The 19313-nt window shown below is 38.4% G+C and overlaps 1 protein-coding gene across 7 annotated transcripts in view; it reads left to right on the forward strand.

Moving 5' to 3' along the window:
* The window catches only part of HELZ (helicase with zinc finger), a 150047-nt gene that overhangs the window by 19366 nt on the left and 111368 nt on the right, over window positions 1-19313 (forward strand). For 4 of the 7 annotated variants that reach the window (XM_037494174.2, XM_037494180.2, XM_054689740.1 and 1 more), the window contains 2 exons: window positions 6793-7020; window positions 8417-8453. In XM_037494174.2, coding sequence (XP_037350071.1) covers window positions 6811-7020; window positions 8417-8453 — 247 coding nt within the window. In that variant the 5' untranslated portion in view covers window positions 6793-6810. Of the gene's footprint in view, window positions 1-190; window positions 231-6792; window positions 7021-8416; window positions 8454-19313 lie in introns of all 7 variants that reach the window. The other 3 variants (XM_037494175.2, XM_037494176.2, XM_037494178.2) reach the window with 1 other exon arrangement.

Genomic DNA, 19313 nt, shown 5'->3' on the forward strand with positions numbered 1-19313 from the left:
CTTTTACTCATTCTTTGAGATTGAGCTAAATTATTGAATGTATTGGAAGTTTCTTTTTATTGCTGAGTAGTTTTTTATTGTACTTGTTAGAGAACATTTGAGTTGTTTCCAGTTTTTACCAATTATGAATAGAGCTGTGTAAACATTTGTGTACATACTTTTGAGTGAACATAGGTTTTCATTTCTCTAGGGTAGCTGTCTGTGGAGAGAGAGGATTGCTGGGTCATATAGTGAGTATTTTTTTTTTTTTTAACTTTGTAGAGACTAAACCTTTTTTCCAGAATGACTGTACCATTTTATATTCCACAGGCAGTATATGAAAATCCCAGTTCTCTACAGTACTGATATTATCAATATTTTTAACTTTTCTAATAAGTATGTAGTAGTATCTAATCATGACTCTAATTTGCAGTTCTGTGATGACTAGTACAGTGAACATCTTCTCATGTGCTTACTTGTTGTATCCTCTTTATAGAATGTCTTCTGAAATTTTTTGCCCAGTTTTTAATTGAGTTGCTTTCTTATTGTTGAGTTTTGAAAGTTCTTTATATATTCCGATACAAATCCTTTATTAGATTTGTGATTTGCAAAATTTTTCTTCCTTTTCATTTTTTTAAAAATGTCTTTCAAAGAGCAAAAATGTTTAATTTGGATAAAGTCCAATTTATTAATTTTTTTTCTTTTTTGGCTTGCACTAAGATGGATAGATTTTAAAACAAGTTTTATAAAAGTGGTGAAAAGTAGCTTATTAATAGGAATGTTCTCATAAAGCTGACTTTTTTTTTAATGTTTATTTATGCATACAAGAGCTGGGATATAGGCCAGAGATGCCGTGGGTGAGAGGATTCACTGCAGACAGTGTGGGGAACAGAACAGGCAGACTGACTGAAATACACTGCTGAGCGAAGCAGCAGGGAGACAGGAGAGGTCTGCTGTGCCATGTGGATTGCTCCCTGGGTGGCCAGGGATTGAACTCGTGCTGCAGAGGCTGCAGATTGCCTCATAGTGCGGTGTTTAACATCTTGCGTCATCAGGGAGGCTCCAAAACTGACTTTTGTGGAAGATACAAATGTTACAGTTTTATGGAAAGGTGGTGCTAATTAATGTGCTCCTTAATTTTGGGGACACACAACTTTTGCTTAATTAAATGAGATCAGCTCACTTAGGTTTGTGAGGTTTTTTACACTTAAACAAATTGGTAATCATCAAAAACTGGGCAGAAGAGCTAAAAAGACACTTCTCCAAAGAGGAAATGCAAATGGCCAACACGCATATGAAAAAATGTTCAACATCACTTGAAATGCACATCAAAACTACAATAAGATACCATCTTACACCAGTGAGAATGGCACATATTAAAAAAAACTGGCAACAATGAATGTTGGCGAGGATGTGGAGAAAAAGGAACTCTCCTGCAATGCTGGTGGAAATGCAGAATGGTCCAACCACTATGGAAAGCTGTGTGGCGATTCCGTAACCTACTAAAGATAGAGCTTCCATATGATCCAGCAATTCCACTCCTAGGTATTTACCCAAAGGACACAGAAACATTAAATCAAAAGGACACCTGCACCCCTATGTTTATCGCAGCACTATTTACAGTAGCTAAGCTATGGAAACAACCCAAATGCCCAAAAATAGATGACTGGATCAAGAAGATGTGGTATATATACATCATGGAATATTACTCAGCAATCAAACAAGATAAACTCATGCAATTTGCAGCAACATGGATGGAGCTGGAAGGGATCATGCTCAGCAAAATAAGCCAGAAAGAAAAAGAAAAATACCGGATGGTCTCGCTCATAGCAGGAATTTAAAAAACCTAAATAAGGGACTAGGCAAATGACTAAAAAATCAAAATCAACAAGCAAGCAACTATAAACCAGAGACACACTACGGGTGGGGGGGAGGAGAGGAAGGAATAGGGTCAAAATAAGGGGGGAGCGGAACCGTATGGGGAATAATAACCAAAATGAAAATGCATACATTGTGCAAAAATGAAAAATGATGTAAGACTTATATAAAATAAAATATTAATTAAAAAAAGAATAATCTAGGTAAAAAATACCTAAGTCTGATTTAGGCTAATGTTAGGGAAATGAAAGCAGGGAACAGATTCAAGAGATAGTACAAAAATTGAAACTTCTTTTTACATTGAAATCCAATCAAACACCAATTTATTTTTTTTAAGATTTATTTTTTATTTATTTATATAAGCACTGGGTACAGTCAGAAGCGCAGGAGGGCGAGAGAATTCACCAGAGCCAGAGTGGGGAGCAGAGCAGGCAGAAGGACCGAAGTACACTGCTGAGGGGAGCAGCGGGCGGCAGGAGAGGTCTGTGCGCCATGTGGAACCTCCTCCGGTGGCCGGGGAGCAGCCGGGGATCGAACCGGCGCTGCAGAGGCTACAGGCAGCTTTGCAACCCAGCGCTCAACCGCTGTGCCACCGGGGAGGCCCTCAAACACCAATTTAAAATAAAATTTTTGTTGAGAACAGCTAAACAAAAAAATTGATAATCACTTATGTGGTTAGCATGTATACTTTTAGAATGCAGAACTATGTTGGAAATTAGTCTTTGAGATGATCCTGGAGTTAAAATGGTTATATTTTACCCCTCCACATTTGATGATTTTGGGAGTACCTGAGTTTGAGATTCTAATCATTAGAACATTAGGACCTTTTTCGTTTGTGGATTCAGAATCACTGTCATAGCTAAAAGCTGTCAGATTGTCTGAAATTGACTTCTGCCTCTATTATTTACAGTGTTACAATGGGTAAGCACACTTCCTCCCGGTGCTTCAGTTTCCTTAACTGAAGAAAACTAATTGGGAGCCTTTGTAAATGGGAACTTAAATGTAAATGAAATAATAATAATGTTTCCATTCCATTGTTAATGGGAATGGTAATAATAATATCCACCTGATGAGGTCACTGTGAAGATTAAATTAGATTACATTAGTAAGTCTTCTCAACAGAATCTGGCATACAGTTAACTTTCAACAACAGATGCTTGTTAGTACTGAAATAGTTTTATGATAAACTTGTTTAAACAAATGTTTTAAAATTTTACAGTTTTAAGAGGCAGAAGAACCAAATCACACTAAGTAACTTTTCTAAGTAACTTTTCTTACATGTCCACTTTTTTCCTCTTTCTACCTTTTGTTATTAGTAATCATCATGTGACCAGTGTTATAAACATGCATATACAGTTTCATATGATAATTATCAGTTCATTTGGTTTTTTACATCATTCTGTGAGGTACTATATATATAATCATATATATGATATATATTTATAAAATATATCAGTTAGCTCCAACTGCCTGAAACAGCAACCTAAATGGACTTAATCTAGAAAATATTTCTTGACTCATCTAACTGCAAAGTCTAGGCACAGCTGGCTGGACACAGGGCTCAAGTAGTGTCATCAGGGCTTGGCTGCTCGTGAATGAACTGCCTTTTCCTAGTTAGACTTCAGCTACAGGCACTGTGTTTTAGAAAAATGGCTGCAGCATGATCAGCCCCTGAGCTTTTGGATTCAGCAGGAAAGAGCGCCTGTCTTTTTATCCCAGAAGCCTTAGCGAAGGTTTCATGAAGTTTGGTTGGTCCCGTAGGTCACATGTCTTAGGCTTAGCCAATCCCTGTGGTTGGGAATATAAGGCTCTGATTGGCCAGTTCTGGTCACGTGCCACCCTTGGAGCCCTGGCCAGCTCTTCAGGCGCTCCACGGGCCGAGAGAGTCGGGAGAGGTGAATTCTGAAAGGGGAATTGTGGACTCTTGCCCCCAGGAAAAGGAATGGATACCGGGGGACTGAACAACTAATGCGATGGGTTTCTGGTTCTAGATTTCTTGCCTGTGAAGTTAAATCTGGCAAGTCAGTGTTCCTCACAGAGGGAGGAGTTTGTAGAAAGTTGTATTGTTTTTCTCTTCTTTTGGTGAAATTTGGATAACTTTTAACAGGAAGAGAAAGAATCAGGGCAGAGAGGGGCGCACCTCTCAGCGGGGGGATTGGTACTTCTCCCTACTTGACGTCACTCACGTGACTCAGCTCCATTCCCCGGCCCTCTCTGTCTCCACGGGAGGAGGCTCGTGGACGCCGCCTGGTAGCGCTTGCCCTTGGGTCAGGCTGTTCGGGCAGCCTCATAACGTGTAGATGCGGATGTCTGTGTATCCCAGACATGAGTGTCAGCTACACAGTGAGGTGTGTCTGGGAGCTGGCCGGCTTAGAAGTAGTAGTTTCAGGTCTCACGTCCTGTATTTTCTGTGGTCCATTTTAGCTTGGCCTGAGACTTTGTCTCATTTTGACTTTATTTTATTTTTTTTGAAGATTTATTTATTTTATTTATGCATACAAGAACTAGGGTGTTAGGCCAGAGGTGCGGGGTCGGAGAGGACTCACCAGAGACAGAGTGGGGAACAGAACAGGCGGATCTATAGAAATACACTGCTGAGGGGAGCAGAGGGCAAGATAGGAGAGGTCTGCTACGCCATGTGGGTCACCTCCCTGGCTGGGATCGAACTCAGGCTGCAGTGGCTGCCAATAGCTTCGTAGCACTGAGACCTAACCCCTACGCCATCCGGGAGGCCCTTCATTTTGACTTTAACTGGTAGTTTTTATTTTATTTTATTTTTTTAATGATTTATTTATGCATACAAGAGATGGGGTACAGGCCAGAGGTGTGTGTGTGGGGTGGTGAGAGGATTCACCAGAGACAGAGTGGGGAATAGAACAGGCAGATTGACTGAAATACACTGCTAAGGGAGCAGCAGGCAAGTCAGGAGAGGTCTGCTGTACCATGTGGGTCAGCTCCCTGGCTGGGAATCGAACTTGTGCTGTAGTGGTTGCTGATAGCCTCATAAGTTTTTATTTCATGTTTGAGAAAGCACTTTAGCTACTTCAGGGGTGTGTGAGTAAGGTCTTGCTGTTTTCTGAAAGGCCAAAGAAAGCAATTGAACAGACACCTGTTTTGTATGGAGATCAACACTGAGGTTCAGTTAGACCTTAGTTTGAGATTAATTATTAGGACCTGATTAACATAGGTACTTGTGTGGTAGGAGTGTTCATATCCACTTCTGATACAGTCACTTGAGTCTGTTGTATCAGAGACATTAGTTCTGTAAATTAGATAATTTCTCCCCAAAGTTCCTGAAAGTAATAGCTAGTCTCCAAATTGCTACTTATGTATTAATGTTGGTGAGATCTCCCTTGCTAATATGTTTGGCAACTTATGTTGACAACACTCCCCTCATAACCAATTTTTAGGGGCTAGTTCATCTTTATCAATGACTCACAGATGCTCTTACTTCTCCATGACTGTTTGTGCATAATCGTCGGTTTATTTAGCTGGCAAAAAATAGATGAAAATAATTTGTGTTACATAGGCATTTTATTTATTTAGTTTAATTTTTGTGTAGAAGAACTGGGGTATAGGCCAGAGGAACAGGGGGTGAGAGTATTCACTAGAGACAGAGTAGGGAGCAGAACAGGTGGAGTTACCAAAATACACTGCTAAGGGGAGCAATGGGCAAGACAGGAGACGTCTGCTGTGCCCTTTGTGGGTCAACTCCCTGGCTGGGGATCAAACTCAGGACAGGATAGTGAGGTGGCAGGTAGGGAAAAGCAGGAGGGTAGGTAAGGTGGACGAATGAGCTGAGCAATCTTCAGACCTTACAGAGGTGGTAACAGAGGTCACTCAGAAGCGATTCTCTGTATTAGGATTGTGATGTCAGGTCACACGTCTTTAGGTCTTCTCGGACCAGGTCTTTTCCCTGCCATGTGAGTGATAGAGTTAAGGAGAAGCTGTGCTTGAATTCTCATTCTTCTTTCTTATTAATGGCAATGCTTGCTTTAACCAGTCTTCACAGGACTTGTATATGATAGATTCCGTCTTTATTTGAAAACTTTCCAGCATGCTCCACTGCCTGTGGAATATAGCCTTCATTTCTTCTTGCCCCTCTTCGTCTCCCTCTGATGCAACTGGAGTTTAAGCTGTGTATCTTCTTTTCTTGGTGATTTTGCGAGATCTCTTCTCTCTAAAAGCTTGCATACACCCCCTGCCATCCATGTGTGGTGAACTTCTGTTCAATCTCAAGACCAGCTCATGCCTTTTTAGTGGGTGGAATAAGTCTTGTAATCGTTTGTGCATTGCCTTTCATACTAGAATCTGGGTTTCTTGAAAGCAGTGATGACATGCTCCATTTTTGTCTTTAGTGCTTGTAGCCCAGGGCTTGTAGCAGAGTCTGGTCCCAGGAAATGTTTGTGGAATTGAATTAATAGGCAGTTGAAACTTGTGTCTTAGCCAGTTTACTTTGGTAGGAAAAATCCTACATGGCATAGAATTTGATTCTCTGTAATCACGGTCATAGAATGCAAGGCTGAAATTGTGAGGTTTGAATAGAAAACATTTCTCCACCTTCTGGTTGAAAAAAAAAAAAAGAAGAATCCTTTGTAACCACAAAGGATTTGCTGTACTTGGCAATATACAAAGTCATGTTTCATTTGTAAATTTGCCTCATTTATAAATTTATAAATTTGTTGTGTTGTTAGTGTTCTGTTGACTTATGGTTGACATTTTGCTTGGCTCTTAGTAAGGACTTCATAAAATATAAATGAGAAATATAGATTTGTAGCATCAATGGCTGCTGCTCAGCTGTGACCTTGATCAAAAGGCTGGTTGAGAATAACTGTTCAGATAGATAATTAAGCCAATGACGATAAGCATGGGGCTAGAATTTACAATTAATAAGGTTTTAAGACTTTTCTTAATTGTTCTTTCTCTCTGTCTTAGGATTTTTGTCCCTGAGTCATGGAAGACAGAAGAGCTGAGAAGTCATGTGAACAAGCGTGTGAATCACTCAAGAGGCAGGACTATGAAATGGCCCTCAAGCACTGCACAGAGGCCCTCCTTTCTCTTGGCCAGTATTCCATGGCCGACTTCACAGGACCATGTCCGCTGGAGATAGAAAGCATTAAAATCGAGAGTCTTCTTTATAGAATTGCCTCATTTTTGCAACTGGTGAGTAAACACTTGGCCAGGCGATGCTGAACAATGTAAAATGATCTTTTTCATTGAGTGGGAACTCTTGCTGATCACTCCCTACAGATGTCATAGTTCTAGACTGGGGAGACAAGTAAAGTGGCTAGTGATTGTTATACTTTTGATAGTAAATGGTTATGTTTTGACTCTTGAAAGTTGTACTGTTGTATAGCATTTTGGGTTATTCACTCATTTATGGAGTACATACTATATGCTAGACACTGTTCTAGATACTTGGCATATATTGGTGAAAAAGAAAGAGAATAATACTTTTTCTTACTGGGGGATAGATAATAATCACTAGGTATTATAAATAAGTAAACATTTAGACTGTTAAAAGAAACAATCTGTATGAAAAGGAGGAGAACAGAGCAAGGGAAATTGGGAGTATTGACGTTAGGGATGGGGTTACAATTTAAATAGGATGGTCAAGGAAGGCCCCATTGAGAAGGGAATATGAAGGTGGTAAGGGAATGCACCATGTTGCAGTTTGGAGGACAAGCGTGTAGGCAGAGGGAAGAGTCAGCGCAGAGATCCTGAGGTAAAAGCATATCTGCCATGTTTGAGGAACAGCTCAGAGGCTAATGTGCTGGAGTGAAGTGCACAAGGAAGAGAGGTCAATGGAGCTATTCACCCTGTGGAACCCTCCAGGTCACTCTAAAGACTACTTTTTGTTTTACTTGAGGTGAGGAATCATTGTGGGGTTTGGAGCAGACGAGTGACTTTGCAGGAATTCTTTGACTTTGTGTTGAGAATATACAGTAAAAGTAGATTGAGCATGACTAGTTTGGAGGCTACAGGAATAATCCAGGCCAGATATGACGGTGACTTTAGCCAACGTGGTAGCAGTGGAGAGTGGTTTGGCTCTGGTTTGAATTTAGAACCAAGAAGATTTCGTAATGTATTGAATTCAGGGAATAAGAAGTGAGAGCTGTCACAGTTACTTACTTGAGCTTTTTTTGAGTGGTTGGAAAATGGTGTAGGGTGGACTTTAGAAAGGAGTATGGATAGTTGATCTGGCAGCAGGTGGAAGGCAGAGAATGTGCAGGAAAACAGGCAGATGTGATGGGGACAGTATGTGGGGATTGTCTCCACGGCTGTGGTTTTCCTCAGTAAATATATGAGCAAAGGTTGAGGATGGGGAGGAGGTCCTGGCGATTGGAGGTTAGAGAAGGAGAGATGTGGAAGTGGGAGTAAATGGACTAGGGAAGGTGATGATGTTTATTTGTAGAGTGCGCTGATCTTCAGAGAGCACATGAGTTAGCTTTGCTCTTAATGATTAAACTTTGAAACAAAGTTTGGCTTCTTTTTGATAAAATCTGTTAAAAGCAATCCTTGAACTATTTAATTTTATCTTGTATCTTTTATTTTGCAGAAAAACTATGGGCAAGCTGATGAAGACTGTAGGCATGGTAAGTTTAACATGGGATTCTTTCCTGGTTTGAAGATTTTGAATTATTTAATTGAGTAATGTCTAAGCTTGGACTTGTCCCATAAGCTAATTTCAGAAGTGATTACAATATTAGTGAAAAAGCCCACCTACTTGGGACTAGTGCCTGACTTGGATGGTAACTGTCCTGACACTGGTGAGCGTTACTCCTGTTCCCAAGTGTTAACATTCTTGTCACTCCCTTGGGAACATTGATAGCGTCCTTTTAAAGATGTGTGAGTATTTTCAGTTAATAAGAGCCAAATTTTAAGAACTAGAACGCACATTGATTACAATACTAAGCTTGGAGAAATTGAAAGGCTGGGCCTGTTCCTCTTAAATGTTTTTTCCCCTTCATTAGAAGATTTTCCTTAGAGAGAAGAGACTGATGAGAAATCTCTTTGGTGCTTTTTCTTGTTTTCATTTAGGCATGAAATTGATTTATAAGATTCTTGCTTTTTGGGTACTCACAGAATAGAAATCCTTTTCTTTGTGATTGCTGCCAATTCATTAGAATGAATCTAGGAGTGAGTGGGAGAGGGGTTCGCTGTACATTCTCATACACTCTTGGTGGGATTTTTTGCACAGCTCATTGGCTTGGATAATATAAAGTTTCATTTATCCTGTATAGTGGAGGAAAAGGCCGAGATGTTTCATATAAATTGTTTTTTATTTATTCCTTTGTGTGAAAACTTAAAAGTATTGCCTATTTGTATTGTAAGTCTTAAAAACCTGTCTTCCATGCTGTGGCATCTGGGCATAGTGGCACATTCCTTAAAGATTCAATGACCTTTTTGTGAACCTTCCTTCATAGAAGTGTGCATTTTAGGAATTAACTGCAATCTGAGAGATAGCCAGTACTTCTTCCTTTAACAAAATCTGTACTCTCTATGGACATTTAAAAATTACCAACAAATGAAATAATCACATAGAGGAATATGAAGAAGAAAATTATTTTCCCTTTTGAAGAAATCATTGTTTCTTAGTTTGCTGTATCTGTTGCTCCTTTCTCTGTAGCAGTAAACAGCAATGCCTGTGATACGTATGTAGAGCTTTTCTTTTGAAAACTAAAGATTTGTGTGATCATCACTGAGCAGCTTGCTTTCCTGCATACAGAGATCAGGGCTGTCTACATATACAGTGGCTCCAGGGCCTGTTTGACATTCCCTAGTATAGCTGTGGCATAATTTATTCACAAATTGTTACATTTATTGACATTCAGGAGGTTCTAGTTTTCTAGTTTGTCATAATCTATTTGTAAATAAATGATCTTTCTCACTGCTGCCTTTATTTCTATAGGATAGTTTTAAAAGTTGGATGTCTAATATATTTTAAAATTTGGATATATGGGTTAAAATTATAAAAATTATAATTTTTAAAGTGTAAACTCATACTTACAGAGTAAGTGTCAAATACACTTATTTTGTGTACTGTCATATTAGTTTCGAATGCTTATACTCACCAGCAATATATGGGAAAGTTCTTTCTCTCTAATCTCACTAACACTGGAACCGATCAGTCTGGACATCTTGCCTATCTCATGTGGGAGAGATGGGTACTCTTTAATTTTCTCTTCTGTGACTACAAGTGAGGTTGCCGTAATCTTCTCATTTTAGAGACCTTCAAGCCCTAAGAGTTTAACTGATTTGTGAGAATTCTCAAAAGAGTTAACACTGTTGGTGAAGGAACATACAGAAAAATCTTACATTTTCTGTTAATTGTTTTACTTACAGTTAGATAATTTTTTTTTTTTTTTTTGGTGGGACCCTTGCTGGTGGCTGGGGATCGAACTGGCGCTGCAGTCTGCGGGCAGCCTCGCAACCCAGCGCTCAACTGCTGCGCCACCAGGGGAGGCCCTAGATAATATTTTAACTGCTGAATTAATAATATAAAAGTTTAATCAGAAAACTTTCAGGTAGTGAATGTTTATTACCTGAATTGTGATGTTATTAACATAATTCTATACATACATCTACACTCACCAAGTTGTAGGCACTACTTACACACAGTTAATTATATATTGATCACTTCTCTATAATGTTGGGAGAAAAAGTTAAGCCAGTGTCTAAGATACTGATGTAATGCACTGAGTGTACTCTTGTGGTGTTAGTGGAAAATGAAGCAGGATGCAGCTTGGTAATGTTTACACTCATTGACCCACTAATCTGGGATACTATCCCAAATAAATAATCCAAAAGAAGGAAAAAAATGTATGTGGAATGGTTTTCATTACAGTGCTGTGTGGAAAGTGAAAATAGTTTTGCTTCCAATAAAGGAGGATTTCATTAATTAAATTCTATGCATTCCTTCTCACTATTTATGTGCTAAGTACGAACGTGGAAAATGCTGGTTTAAATTCTGAGCCATGTATAGAAAGTTATTTATTTGAAACAGATATTTGGGAATATTGGCCACATTTATACTTTTATATTGCTAGTTGTAGAGTTCTGCTATTGTATGTAATTTTTTTCTTTTCAACTTTGCGAATTGTTATTTTTATGTAACATAAAAAATGCCATGGTTAGGCAGTCAGTCAGAAACAAAGAGCAAGAGGAGAATCCCAGGCTCTATTAATTATTACACTGCTTTGTAACAGCAGATGGCAGTGAAATAACTCCTGTCTTCATAGCCTGAGGCCCGTATTTGCACTTCGTATATAGTATTGCCTGGGTGTCTGCTCCCTTCCTGTCAGGTTATCAGTGGGCATTCCTTGCAACTCTCAACATGCCTCACTCCAGCAATCTTCACCCTTTTCTCTTCTTGCTGCTCTGAACTTTTGATTTCACTTTCAAAGGCGGAGTTAGAAAATCAGACCGGCAGTCTTTGTTAGGGAATTAGAAAACATCAACTATTTTTTTTTATGAAAAATTTAAAACATACAGGAAACTAGAGGAAATAGTATAATAAATATTTTTATTCTTAAAACTTAGATTATAGCATTTTGTCATATTTACTTCATTAATTTTTTCTGAAATAATTTAAAGATAATTGGACATCATGCTATTATCCCTAAATATTTATCTATGTATATCTGAAAAGACCACAAATGCATAACCACAACATTATTATTAACCTCATGAAATGGACAGTAGTGCCTTAATATCTAAAATGTAGTCCATAATCAGATTTCCCTGGTAGTCCCCAAACTATTTTTTTTAAGATTTATTTATTTTGTAAAAATAGAGCTCTTTATTAACACAGCACCTTTCATGATGTATTTCCATGGAGTAACTGCAGCAATAAAAACACAAAAGTCAGCAAGAGAGTGACAGCAGGAGTTTCAATGAATAGCCTCAATGCAAGAAGTATAGTTTAATAGCTGGGATGAAAAAATAGATATTTTTAATGACTAAATAACAAAAGTTAGTCTAAAATTTTTACATTTTTTTTAGTTCAAAGTTTTTACATTTTTTTAATAAAAATGTATACACACATGGATACCATTCACTGAGTGTTCAAGACTGTAAAGATTTATTTATTTATGCATTCAAGTACTGGGGTACAGGCCAGAGGTGTGGGGAGGGGGTGAGAGGATTCACCAGAGACAGAGCGGGAAACAGAACAGGCAGATTGACGGAAACACACTGCTGAGGGAAGCAACAAGCAAATCAGGAGAGGTCTGCTGTGCCACATGGGTAGCTCCCTTGCGGGGGATCAAACTCACACTGCAGTGGCTGGAACAGCCCCATAGGTTGTGTCCCAACCCCATGTGCCACCAGGGAGGCCCCCCCAAAATATTTTTTATGACTTTGTTCAAATGATTCAGAATCTTAGAAGTTGAAATTATACTTCAAGTACATGCAAATAAACTACATAGGGTTTTAAGTTCATGCATTTTAGTTTTGTGTGTTTTGGATAGTGAAGGTTGCCAGGCTGGAACTCCTGGATCCGTGAGGTGGTTAAGTCTGTTCTCATTATCTGAATGTGATTGTAAATTTTTTTTTTTAAGATTTTATTTATTTATGCATACAAGAGCTGGGGCACAGGCCAGAGATGCGGGGGGTGAGAGATTTCACCAGAGTCAGAGTGTAGAACAGAACAGGCAGACTGACTGAAATACACTGCTGAGGGGGGCAGCTGGTGAGACAGGAGTGGTCTGCTGTGCCGTGTGGGTTTCTCTCTGGCCAGCCGGGGATCGAACTCGTGCTGCAGAGACTGCGGATTGCTTCATAGTGCAGTGCTTGACCTCTTGTGCCACCAGGGAGGCCCTGTGATTGTAAATTGTATTTGGTATAACAGGAAGACTTTCATGAAGAAATGATTATTTTCCGGACTTTGAAATATTTATTATATAGGAAACATTTTTATGCTGATAAAATGGAGGTAAGTGGAGAAAGTGAAGTTAAAAAAAACATCGTATGAACTAGAGTAACACGCTACATGTTGTGTGTACGGCAAACTCAGTCATCATAAACATCAATGAGTATTTTTCATAAGCCTGTAAGATTTTTAAACCCTAGTTGAGAGTGTCATTATTTAAGAAATCAGTATTGCAGACGAAGGAGTTTGGGGCGTTTGTTGACATTTATTATAATGATATTTGCCCTGTGAAGAAAATGCTTCAGTAACCAGCAATTCTTGTTGATTAGAAACTGTATTAAAAGAGGCAAATTGATATGTGATTGAGTGCACCTTCTGTCCTTTCCCTGGGGGAAGATGTAGCATCTTTATCCACCTTTCTTCTCAGAAGAAATTTGATTAATGGTTATAAAAATTCTTTTTGTTTGGCAGACATCTCCTGTCTCACCCACTGCTCCCCTCAGCAGTGTATTTCACTCAATCTGCTTGTTCTTTTCCCTGCTCTGTCTCTGGTGAATCCTCTCACCCTCCCGTACATCCGGCCCGTACCCCGGTTCTTGTATGCATGAATAAATAAATCTTTAAAAAAAAATTCTTTTTGTGAAAGATACTTAATTAACAGGGGTAATAATACTTATTCAGAATTATCTCTGGGTTAGACCCTCTAAAATATTATTTTATGTAATCACATTGCAGTATCATTCCAGTTTTAGAGGTGAGGAAGCAAACAGCTTTGTGTTTGAAGAACTTGCTTAAGAGCTTTGTGTTTAAAGAACTTGCTTAAGAGCACAGCACCAGTTCAGAGGGGTTTTGAAGTTAGGTCTTTCTGACCGGAAAGGCCATGTTCCTTCTCTTTTTCCTAAAATAATGCCTGTGTATTCTTTATGGCTTTGCAGAAGTTATTCTATTGGCGTAATAAACTTGGGGACACAAGGCAAGGGGGATTTTCATATTCCAGGGATGAAAAAATTGAGGCTCAAGGTCAACTTAGATATTCATTAGTGGTGTGGGGATAAGCATTTGGGCCTTCGAGCTAGTCTAGCCAGTATTTTTACTGTTAGCCAGACTTCACAGTAAAGTTTTGATTTTGAAATAATTACAGGTTCACAGCACAGAGAGGTCCCCGGTGCCCCCCACTTTGCCCCGCTGGTTACATCTCACATAACTAGAGTACACTGTCAGAACCAGAAGTTGAGATTGGTACAGTGAGTGGTACAGTTTTGTCATTTTATCATCTGTAAGTTGGTGTAACCATCAGCACATCCAGATACAGCTGTTGCATCACCATGAAGATCTTCCCTATATTGCCTTTCATAGTCACACTCACCACCTCTGCTGCCCACCACCCCACCACCTGGCAACTAACTCATCTGTTCCCCATCCTTATAGTTTTGTCATTTGAAAATGTTGTATGAGGGTATCATATTGTATGTGACCTTTTGAGATAGGTTTTCTCTCCTTGCTATACTTCCCTTGAGATCCATCTGAGTTGTGTGTATCAGTAGTTCATTGTTTTTATGGCTGACACGTGTCTTTTGTATGGCTGTACCACAGATTGTTCTTCAACAGAAACTTAAGATTTTATGGAATGGAATTTTGACTTTCACTCTTCATTTCTCTGTAATATCTACTAATTATTTTAAATAATGGCCTTATATTTAAGTTGATAGGAATAATAAGTTAAATTATAGAATACTAATTTTGGGACAGAATATAAATGAGGGTAATGAATGTTTACTTAATATTTGAGTTAAGTTTGAGGACTATGTTATCTTCTAAATACGCAGACTCTTTCTTGTTTAAATAAGCAATTATCTTTGAACTTCTCTGAATGCAGTTTCAGGAGTTTTGTCTCATCATAGTGGTAAGACTGTCATTCTAGGCATTTTCTAATTTAGACATGAGTAATATTTTAAAATGTATTTCATTGTTACTTTTGACACATGGAAATTTGTAAGCATTAATTTTATACTAACTGAAATTATATTTATATGTAAAGGGAATGATACCATGTGTTATAAAATCTCAGTAAATACTGTACCAAACGAGGAACTAAAATTAAGATTATTTTGAAAACATGAAAGCAGAGCTCTCCCACAGAGCAAAGGAAATACAAGAATAGCAAAAGGTTAGAGTTTTTCTCAGTAAGTAGGTTAGTCAAAACAAACAAACATAGAAACAATGAAGTAAGGGAATGCCTTAGCAGAGAATTTGAGAAAAATCTTGCTTTTCCATAAGCTGGATTTCCTTTGAGTGGTTACAACAGAGAGGGCAAGATGTTGACTTTGAAATGGAAATGATGGCAGTGAAAGAGTTTCAAGATAAAAAATAAAGTTAAAGTGATTTTTTAAAATAGAAAAACCTTCTTAGTCCAGTTATTCAACATTTAATAGAGGTTAACTTTGCTGTAACTATATGGCAAATGCATCTTGGAAATTAGAGTTCTTTATAAAGTGGAAGTTGAAGGTGTTGAGAGCAGCAAATTGATTGTCTCTCTACAGCACACCTAATATAGGACAGGCTACTTTTACAAATATCATTTTAATAGTGCCTTAAGTAGATGAAATAAAAATCTTCTATGATTTTTCTGGGGAAGCAGGTTATTCAGCTTTGTTTTTATGCTTAATTGTGTTGTCAGCTTTTTATGGTGTATAATTTGTATTTGTGTAGTAATTAGGAAGTTGAGTGAATTAGCTTTAAAATTTAAACTGGTATGCTGAACATAAGCCAGGAGAAACGACTTAAGTTTCTATAGGATGAAAATACCAGAAGGGAGTCCAGAATTGTTTACAATGAACTGCTGTTGAAGAAAAAAGTACTTCTTACTCCTATAATGCTTAACTTTAAAACTTGTACAACCAAGGATTCTGTAAATGAGATCATGAAGTTTTTTTTTTTCAAGATTTATTTTATTTATGCATACAAGAGCTGGGGTGTAGGCCAGAGGTGTGTGTGTTTTGGGGGAGGGAGGGAAGATGAGAGGATTCACCAGCGACAGAGTGGGAGCAGAACAGGCAGATTGACTGAAGCACACTGCTGAGGGGAGCAGCAGGCCAAACAGGAGAGGTCTTCAGTGCCATGTGGGTCAGCTCCCTGGCCGGGGAATTGAACTCATGCTGCAGTGGCTGCCGACAGCTTCATAGTGCTGAGACTTAACCTCTTGCGCCACCAGGCGTAACTTCCAAGGGACAGGAAGGAGCTCCAGTTCAGGTTGGGAACAGTTATGTGCTCACAGTACAATCTCACAGACAGTGAGAAGAGAATTTACATGCACAGGTTTGTAACTTTTTTAAAATTCTCAAAGTTGGATTTTTTTTTTAATCTTTTGGCAAGTTCAATTATTATATAGCTAAGGCTAGTTTAATGATACACTAAGCCATACTCTGTTTTCTTTCAAGCTTTTCTACGATACGAAAGATAATAAGGTACCCAATTGGCAGCTTTGCAATTTAATTAATTTTGTTATATGATACTGTGTAGTAAGGGAGCTTTTTATCTATAGTTGTTGACTATTTCTTTGCCATCGTTCTTTATGTGGGAACCTGCAAGACAAACTGAATTGCATTTAAAGGAACAGCTGGAAAAGAAGGATATCAATATTGCTTCTTATCTAAAAAGAGAAAAGAGGAACATAATTTTGACATATATTGAGACATTCAGACGTCAGTGTAATGGAGGAATCTTTGCAAAACAAAATTCAGCAAATACCTTATACAAAAACCAAAGATCCGTGAGAAATGTTTGAAAATGTGATGTGATTTAATATTCTTGAAACAAGACATAATCATTTGAGGTTGAAATGTTAGAATTTTTTTTTGTCCCCCTGAAATATTTTTCAACCTGTGTCAATTAGTTTCTTAATATCCCGATTACTGAAAAGGAACTAGACTATTTTCTTAGTAGTTCTCAGTGCTACTGCTTTATAATTTTTAGAAGGGGAAGGTAAATTTAGGAAACTTTTAGAGGAGATATGTTAGATTCTTCATATAATTACCACAATCTTTACCGGAACCTTATAAGGTAGCTACTACTGTAGCTACTGTCACCTCCTTTTTACAAGGAGGTGAATTTATAAGAATTTCAGACCTTAGTAGGACTGTCATTTTCCTTCACAGCATTTTATTTGCATTGTATCATTTTATCCTTATAACAAATTCACATGTGTTTATTTTGCAGATGACCGACCACACTGAGGGCCAGAGAGATAAAATGACTTGTCTTAGGTCATGTTTGAATAGTTTTAGGAATAGTAAGACCCGAGGGAGATGTGGGCTTACCTTGGAATTTTATTAGATGCTCAAGATACATTTAAAGAAACTCTAAATTGAAATTATCCAGTGATAGCTGAGTAGATATCAATTGTATGGAGAGACAAGTTGGCCCAAACTGAAAGTAAATGAATGAAAGCTTAAATATAGAGAGACTGCAGCTTCTAGTTTAGATTCAATAAAGGGTGTATGCATGAAAATGTTTATGCATGAAGTGTTATTTTTATTAGAAGAAATTTGGACTTGTTGGGGAGGGAGTAGTTAAATTGATGTATATACTTGATGGAACATTATAGACAATAATATGATATATAAGCACTCTAATGATATATAAAATATTGAATGTGCTAAGGGGGAAAAAGCAGAATGTAAACATTTATGTTAGTCACATCATGTAAACATTTACAAGAATTGGGAGAGACTGTCAATAAGTGAAAAGTTTGTTTAGTTGAGTGGTGAACTTATGGTGAACTTTTATTAATTTTAAAAAAAGATATATTTATTTATGCATACAACAGCTGGGGTGCAGGCCAGAGGTACGGGAGTTGAGAGGATTCACCAGAGACAGAGTGGGGAACAGAACAGGCAGATTGACTGAAATACACTGCTGAGGGGAGCAGCGGGCAAGACAGGAGAGATCTTCTGCGCCATGTGGGTCACCTCCCTGGCCAGAGCTGGAACTTGCACTGAGTGGTGCTATTAGCTTCATAATGCTAATACTTAACCCCTTGTGCCACGAGGGAGGCCCCAGTTATAGTGAACTTTTATATAGAATTTTATTAGTGTTGTTATAATGTTATTTGTGTATAAAAAAATCAAACATTTCACAAAACAATATATTCAGCACAACCAAAATAAATAGGAACAATCCATGTGGACCTTATGTAGTATATAATACTAATCTCTAAAAGAAATGCTTTCTTGGGGTCCTCCCTGTTGGTCTGGGCTTAAGTCTCAGCGCTGTCATGCTGTCACTGCTGAGGCCTGAGTTTGATCCCTGGCCAGGTTGCTAACCCACATAAGGTGCAGCAGACCTCTCCTGTCTCCCTCACTGCTCCTCTCAGCAGTGTATTTCAGTGAATCTGCCTATTCTGCTCCCCACTCTGTCTCTGGTAAATCCTATCTCCCCCAACCCAGTCCCTCTGTACCTCCCTCCCCTCACCTCTGGCCTACACCCCAGTTGTTATATGCATAAATAAATAAAAATAAATCTTTAAAAAAACAAAAAGAAACGTTTTCTTAGAATTAGAAAAAAATGCAATTTCTAGAGTATTTTCTCTCAGCAAATTAGTTTCTTGAAAAGGAGCTAAAGTGTGTACAAACTAAAAATAGAATCTTGAACTTCGCAGTAAAGAGGATACAGATTGTTTTACTAGTTGAACTGGTAGCAGTTGCTGTGAGAAATCATCTCAAATGAAATGGCATAAAAATGAGTATATTTTGGGGCCTCCCCGGTGGCGCAGCGGTTGAGCACTGGGTTGCGAAGCTGCCCGCAGCCTCTGCAGTGCTGGTTCGATTCCCTGCTGCTAGCCGGCCACCAGAGGAGGGTCCCACATGGCACGCAGACCTCTCCAGCCGCCCGCTGCTCCCCTCAGCAGTGTACCTCGGTCCTTCTGCCTGCTCTGCTCCCCGCTCTGGCTCTGGTGAATTCTCTTACCTCCCGCGCTTCTGACTGTACCCAGTGCTTGTATAAATGAATAAAAAAATCTTTAAAAAAAAAAGAGTATATTTTGTATTTTAGAAATATGTACCTCATGTAAGTGTATTAACTTAAATCTGTGAACACTTGCAGACAGTTGGGGCAGCATTTTCTGTGACCAGTTGACAGTTGAGTATGTATGTAAAGTTGCTGGTTTTGATAAAGGCTAATTTTAATTGCTTATGAATACCAGATACCAAGTTTTGCAGTTTCTATTTTTATGGGTTTTAATGGCCTTGGGTTTCTTGTGTGACTGTGAAAATGTTAGAATTTATTCAGTGGATAGCTGCAGTTTGAAAGTCCTCCTTTATCCAGAAATCATAGACAGTAGTAGTTTTCACTGGAAAACTTAAAGCTTAAAGATTGATTCTTCTCCCTTTGATTTTGGCTCTAGACTGTAGCGGGTCAGGCATGCTGGTTGTCCCTGCCTTTTCTTTCTTTCCTTCATCCATGTTCTGGATGGAATTGGAACCCAGCTTTCCTCTAGTTAGTTCTCAGTGTTATTCTTTGAGCATATAAGAAGTCATTCTTGGGATTGTGTGCGCTAATAATATAATCAGGAGTGGTGTGTATTAAA

Source organism: Talpa occidentalis, unplaced genomic scaffold, assembly GCF_014898055.3.
Source record: "Talpa occidentalis isolate TD23 unplaced genomic scaffold, MPIMG_talOcc4v2.1 talOcc4.7, whole genome shotgun sequence".
NCBI lineage: Eukaryota > Metazoa > Chordata > Mammalia > Eulipotyphla > Talpidae > Talpa > Talpa occidentalis.